The sequence below is a fragment of the Procambarus clarkii genome, chromosome 33 (assembly GCF_040958095.1).
Source record: "Procambarus clarkii isolate CNS0578487 chromosome 33, FALCON_Pclarkii_2.0, whole genome shotgun sequence".
NCBI classification, from domain to species: domain Eukaryota; kingdom Metazoa; phylum Arthropoda; class Malacostraca; order Decapoda; family Cambaridae; genus Procambarus; species Procambarus clarkii.
In genome coordinates, this window is record NC_091182.1 from 17,715,237 (window position 1) to 17,722,619 (window position 7,383).

Genomic DNA, 7,383 nt, shown 5'->3' on the forward strand with positions numbered 1-7,383 from the left:
ATTACGAGATCTATTATACTAATAACGGTTTGATAAAATACAGTAGACTGCCTACTGGATAATAGTTCCAGTCCACCTGTAGACAGGGATCTCACATCAGCTTGTATATTATACAAGGATAAGATTTGATAAATTCAGTTATTTGACTGAACACTGGCTCTGTTTAAATCAGAGATTTAAACATACATAGTCTAACCTAGCTCCTTTCTTTTTTACCTAGCCTAACCTAGCTTGTTTTCCCAAGCCGGTCTATGGCCCATGTTTTTTTTCGATGCCTCAGTGGTCCATGCACATGTCCGTTCAAGGGGATTAAATAGCCGTTCTATGGCCCCAGGGTTTTACGAACTTCTTTTTCCCAAGCCGGTCTATGGCCCGTGTTTTTTTTTATGCCTCAGTGGTCCATGCACAGGTCCGTTCAAGGGGATTAAATAGCCGTTCTATGGCCCCAGGGTTTTCTCAAATTTTCTTTCATAGCCGGTCTATGGCCCCTGGGTTTTACGAACTTTTTTTCCCAAGCCGGTCTATGGCCCCTGGGTTTTATGAACTTTTTTTCCCAAGCCGGTCTATGGCGTGTATGTTAAATAAACCAAATTTTTCACTTTTGACAATTGAGCACCTGCTACATCCAGATTCTAGGGAGGAAAGGAATATAATATAATATCTAATATATCTATCTGTGTGAAATAGATTAAATCCATTTATTTGATATTCAGCTAATAGTTCTGTATTTTCTACATTCATCCATGTTTTGGTAAGTGCAATAATATGTATTGTTTCATTGCAGATTAGAGATTCAAGATAGTTCTAGATTTCCAAAGTACTGAAACGCGCGCCATACAGGCTTGGTGGATCTAGGTGCAAGGTAAAATTATTTACATTTACTTTTGTATTTATATGCATATATGCATTTATATGCATTATTCTCTAGAATAATAGATCTCGTAATAATTTTGCAAAAATAGTGGCATTTACTATTTTAAAAAGCTCGGGTGCAGGGGGGGGGGGGTTTGTGTAAAAGCCTGGTTTGTGCCTCGGAGAGGCTATGGGATCCAGTAAGATCGTCCTTCCTTTCCTCCCTAGAATCTGGATGTAGCAGGTGCTCAATTGTCAAAAGTGAAAAATTGGTTTTGTCTTCCGAATGCACCATTTCTGTAAATTTGCTAATAATCTTTTAAAAATAGTAAATGCCATTATTTTTGCAAAATTATTACGAGATCTATTATACTAATAACGGTTTGATAAAATACAGTAGACTGCCTACTGGTTTTACCTGTAATAAGGTTTGATACAGATGATTATGATTATGGTTTTGGCCTCCACCACCCTCTCACCTAACTTGTTCCAACCATGTCTACCACGCTGCTTGCGAAAGTTAATTTTCTAATATTTCTGTGGCATCTTTGTTTGGTTACCTTTTACAATATCTTCTTTTTATTCTACCATCTAGTTTTGGCATTTTATGCCTCTAACCTGGGAGCCACTTATTGGCAAGTCTATACCTTTACCAGTTGATGGGATTCTTTAGATATGGGCACCATATCTCCAGGTGTCCTACACAATTAGCTTTAATTAAATTTTCCAAAATTATCACTTACACTTGTAATACAGGGTTCTAGGTTCCCTATAGTGTCCTTTATTGAAATAGAGTTTAACAACAATTTCAATGTCCCTATTTTCTTTTAGATTATATCTCAACATATAATTAATGTCCAACAGGACATGATTACTCTTTCCAATGGGAGGATGGTATTGAATATTTGATCTAGTACTGATGGAATAATTTATATAATAATCACTAGAAATTATTTCGATAAGAATTTGAATTTATGCATGTCTTTGTTTTGGCATGCCTCTATTTCCATATGTTACATTTCTGCATGTCTCCAATTCTGGAAGTGTTCACTTTTGCATGTGCCTGACAAGGATGTTATATGCACCAGCTTTAATTATCACACATTGTATATAATGAATGACTTATTTTTAGAATTTTAATACATATTGCATCTGTCAATACATTATTAACAATAATATAGGTAATATGGTAGTCTAATGTAGAAATTTGACACTCTTTAACAGAATGTACGAGTATAAGCGAAAAAAGCGACTCCAATACAACAACAGATGGATGCAAGTATCAAGAAGGCTAAAACGTATACACAAAATGCATCCAAATACAGCTGTACACACTAGTGAACCCATTAATCTTACTGAGGCAGCATCAAGTTCAGAGATTGAGTCGTCAGACAATGACATTAGTTCTTTTGAAGCTGAGTCAAATCAAGAGTATGGATTAGGCTCTGAAATTGATGATTTACACATGAATCTTACTGATATTCATGATGTATTATCTAATTCTCAAAGTGAGGAGGAGAATGATGACCATGATAATCATCATTCACTTGTTTACCCACAGAATTTATTAATTCAGTGGGTAAACAAGAATGGTGTTACACACAATGCTGTTGATGAATTATTAAAAATTTTGAGGCAAATGGGAATTGACTACTTACCAAAAACAGCTCGGACACTAATCAGTTCTGAAAGGTACATAGAAACTCAGCAAAAATCTGGAATGAAATATGTCTACTTTGGGTTAAAAGAGGAACTGTTAAAAAACATAAGTAGATATCCAAAAGCAACTATAAAAGGACTGAGACAATTATTATTGTCATGTAACATTGATGGCCTTCCTATATTTAGAAGCAAAAATGATGCTTTGTGGCCAGTTCTCTGTGCAGTAATGAATATTACACCTTTGAAAGTCTTTCCAGTTGTCCTCATGTATGGACGTTCTAAGCCAAGTGATTTAAATTTCTTATATGATTTTATATCTGATATGGATGACCTTTTGTTGCATGGGATTCAGTATGGTAACAGAACTATCAACATAAAATTACAATGTGTAATTTGTGATGCACCTGCTAAGGCTATGGTGAAGTCCATAAAACTGTTTTCAGGTTATTATGGCTGTGACAAATGTGAACAGAAAGGTACTTGGATGGGGAAAATGACATATCCAGAAGTAACAAATTTAACCATTAGAACAGACACACGCTTCCGTAATCAATCTAACTCGCAACATCATCATGGTAAATCACCATTCTGTGACTTGAACATAGACTTAATTGCAGCGTTTCCCATTGACTATATGCACCAGGTGTGCCTTGGTGTTATGAAGCGACTTCTTGTCACCTGGATACGGAAAAACACATTTAAATTAGCTATAAGCTAATGTAATAATTCAATAATTACTATTTGTAGTTTTATGTATTTAAAACTATTTTGTAAATATTTTCTATACAATGCTAATACGCTTCCACCCCTGACAGAATCTTGTGGGACCAACAAGTCTATCTACAGGCCGAGTACAAAACCTTCCCCTCAAACTCCTAGACAAGACAGAACTGGTAAGCTTTAAGTAACTGGAGAAACATTTACATACACAGATAGTAACGTACTTGTGTATGATTTTAATGTAATATATTTTTACCAGCCTTCAGGGTGATGGAAACACTTTAAATGGTGTCGCTCCATTGTGTGAAACAAAATTTTTTAATGCATTCATAAAAGCTATAAGCTAATGTAATAATTCAATAATTACTATTTGTAGTTTTATGTATTTAAAACTATTTTGTAAATATTTTCTATACAATGCTAATACGCTTCCACCCCTGACAGAATCTTGTGGGACCAACAAGTCTATCTACAGGCCGAGTACAAAACCTTCCCCTCAAACTCCAAGACAAGACAGAACTGAAAGCTCTCCTTTCGAAAAATCTAGTAAGTACCGATTTATTATGTGTTGATTATTTTTTGTTATACATACAAGAAAATACATTGAGGGAGAGTACAGACTTGAAATTTTACATTCTTGTAAAGCAACTAAGTAGATGATGGTAGTATCATCAAACAATACAGGTTTAATCATGTTAGAGACATAAAGCAGATCATTGATGTATATAACAAATAGGAGGGGGTCTAAGGATGCTGCCCTGTGTCACCCCTATCATAGAATGGGAGAGGTTACATAATTGAAGGCTACATGACAGTAGCCCATTTGACAGTGACCTGACACCAATGTGTCTGTCACTAAAATAGGATCCACTAAGGATCAATACATATATCATATATATGCAACACTAAATGCTTGTTCTAGTAAGCCTTTTTTTTTGCAGTAACAGAAAAAATGGAATACATAATGAAGGAATTATCAAAATTGACATTTTTATCAGGGGATATCCTGAATATTGTCAAAATGACGGAAACCCATATGTCAAAAACACATGGAGATATACCAATCCTGGAAGACATTCTTCCATCCCCACTTGAAACTGTTGAGCAGGTGGAAAGTCTGTCACATGAGCTAAAAGTTAACAGTGAATATAAAAAGAGTATGGTAAGTGTTGCTTAATTCTTTTAGCCTGAGTATGGTAAGTGTTGCTGAATTTTTTTAGCCTTGTACATATGTCTTTTGATTAGTTTTTTTGCAGATGAAGGAAGGTGGGGTGGCACATAATTGATTGTTCAGTGTTATGTTTAAGGTACAAATAAAACAAAAGCAAAAGTTACTCAAATTCGTTGATTTTTGTAATAGTTAAGAAGGAAAATATTTTAATGCTATTTATTTAATACAGTTGGAAATTAGAAAATCTAATGTTGAGATTGAAAGATATATATTATTCTCTATTACCTTACAGCTTATGCATTATTTTAACAGGTCCAGACGCTGTCTCAAATGGGCGGTGCAAGCTGTGGAGACACAGTGAGACGAATGATGAGGAGGATAGGGACCTATGGGGTCTGGTCTCAGTATTCACTCGTTGGGCGCAAGAGGAAACGTGTCTTCAAAACCTTGGATATTTGTAATGTAATAATAAGTACGTAAATTTGACATTTTTTTGGATTATATATATGTCTGCATGTATTATGTATTATACTTGCATGCTTGTTAATGACTTGTATTCTAGTCTTGTGGGTATCTCCTTTCTCCTACGGGCCAAATGCTTTGTTCTTACCTAGCATTTTGCTTTGTTTGGGTATGAATGTTTGTGTACCTTCATTGTATATTTTGCAAAATTTGCCATATATCTCATTACTCCTCTGCCTAGCAACAAGTCTGTCTAATTATACTCAATAACTATTTTTCAAAGTTCCCCATAGTGTCCTTTATTGAAATAGAGTTCATGAACCGTTTCAATATCCTTATTTTCTTCTAGATTATATCTTAAAGTATATTTAAATGTTATTGTGACATTGCATTGCAATTGAGCTGCGTTGTTAACCATTCTGTTCATTTCATGAGTATATTTTATTTTCTATTTTTTCATATCATTTTTTTTATCTGTTTTTATTTTTCAGTGATGGGAATATCAGATCATTTGATGTTCCCATCAGAAAATTGGGAAAGTCAGATCTTTTGATGTTCCCAATTTTCAGATGGAAGCATCAGACCATCATGGAATGCATGGGATGAGGTAGTTTAGAATGGTGGGGAGGACGACAGGGGGGATGGTGGGGAAGACGAGGGAACAGAGGAGAGGGTAATGGTGGGGAGGACGAGGGGACAGGGGAATGGAGAATGCTGGGGAGGACAAAGGGGACGAGGGGACGGAGGAAGACTGGAGAACAGGGGAACACCTAAATAAAAGCCAACAATGTTATTACTCTGTGGCTTCTTGTCTCCTGACAAAAAGAATTATAATTATATATATTAATTAATTCTTATAACTTTCCAGAAGCCTGTATCAACACCCACACTAATGCAACTGAAAGAGATGTTGAGACAAGTATTGCTGATATGTTGAAGAACGCCCCAAACAAACACGGTGGAAACAGATACAAGGTAAAGTTTGCCAATTTGCTGTAGTCTAATTCAATCTCTTTTTAGTAATCTTTGTGAACATTTATGCTATGAATAAGATAAAATAATGTAATTGATTTTGACTAAATATGTAGATATATTTAATTTTCTGAGCACTAATAATGAAAGAAAACCAAAATAAGAGGTGGCTACTATCTCTAATAATGGGCTGGAATAATACAGGATATAATAATATATATATATATATAAATATATATACATATATTTATATATATATATATTTATTTATATAAATATATATATGATATATATATTCTATTCTATTAGTCTATTCTATTCTATAGTTTTATATAGATTCTTGTTTTAGTTTTTTTCTATAATATGGAAAGGGTTTTTAATTAATAAATTAAATATTATATAATAAAATAATGTATTATTGAAAACAATTAGTAACAAACAATATTTCATTACAGGGTGGTGAAGCAAGAATACATGTGCATCACATAGCAGAGTCGGATATGACGAATAATGAAAACAGCGGAGAGCCTGGTGCATGGCATACCGCTGAATCTTCTCTAATGTCTATATAGAAGAATCTTTGTTTCTGTGTGTATATATGTATATATATCATTAATAAAATATATATATATATATATATATATATATATATATATATATATATATATATATATATATATATATATATAACCTATATATATATATATATATATATATTTATATATTCACTTTCCAAAAAGTGAAAAGCCATGCAACCTCCGAAGAGACAACTAACACAACACCTATACCCCCTATTAGACTATTTTACAGGAACTTCTTTTCCACAGCTCATAAAACAGAGGAAAGGGTCCTGAAAGATATTGTTAATAGAAACGTTATCCCTACAGACAAAAATCAGAGGATACAACTGACGATTTACTATAAAACCAGAAAAACGGCCAGCCTACTCATGAGAAACTCTCCAGACACGAAACAGAACGCTTTAAAAGAGACTAACGTCGTCTATGCCTTCAAATGCCCACTTGGGGACTGTAAGCTCCAAAAAACCCAGTATATAGGCAAGACAACAACATCTCTTTCTAGGCGTTTAACGATGCATAAACAACAGGGCTCCATTAAGGAACATATAATCTCTTCCCATAACCAAACCATCGCCAGAGAAATCCTAGTAAACAACACAGAAATCATCGATAGATACAGCGATAGCAGGCGGCTCGACGTTTGCGAGGCACTACACATCAAGAAATCAACAGCCAATTATTGCACAACTATATTCTACCCACCTCAAGACTCCGCTCCAATATAGAAGCATCAAGAAATATGGACCAATAGGCTTTCTACAAACACTTCTATTCAATATCCATTGTTTCGTGTTCTGTCTTGTGTTGATACTTTTAATACCCTATTAATATCCTCTAATGCCACATCATCCTTCCCACCTTACTCAAATGTAATGCCACATCACCCTTCCCACCTCACTCAAATGTAGATATAAAATCAGGGAAACGCAAGTTCTAATCAGTTGTGTATTTGTGAAGTCTTTG

At 34.4% G+C, this 7,383-nt stretch overlaps 1 protein-coding gene across 2 annotated transcripts; it reads left to right on the plus strand.

The window, feature by feature from the left end:
* Positions 1-693: 693 nt before the first annotated feature.
* Positions 694-6,433, plus strand: LOC138370701 (uncharacterized). 2 transcript variants are annotated; one of them, XR_011230218.1, is made up of 3 exons: positions 694-862; positions 5,736-5,842; positions 6,295-6,433. XR_011230218.1 is itself a non-coding variant. In XM_069335304.1 (3 exons), the coding sequence occupies exons 1-3, from the start codon at positions 4,736-4,738 to the stop codon at positions 6,409-6,411; spliced, it is 366 nt and encodes a 121-aa protein (XP_069191405.1). In that variant the 5' UTR covers positions 4,722-4,735; the 3' UTR covers positions 6,412-6,433. The 2 variants fall into 2 exon arrangements, 1 of the variants encoding a protein (XP_069191405.1); XM_069335304.1 differs by lacking the exon at positions 694-862 and adding an exon at positions 4,722-4,877.
* Positions 6,434-7,383: the final 950 nt, after the last annotated feature.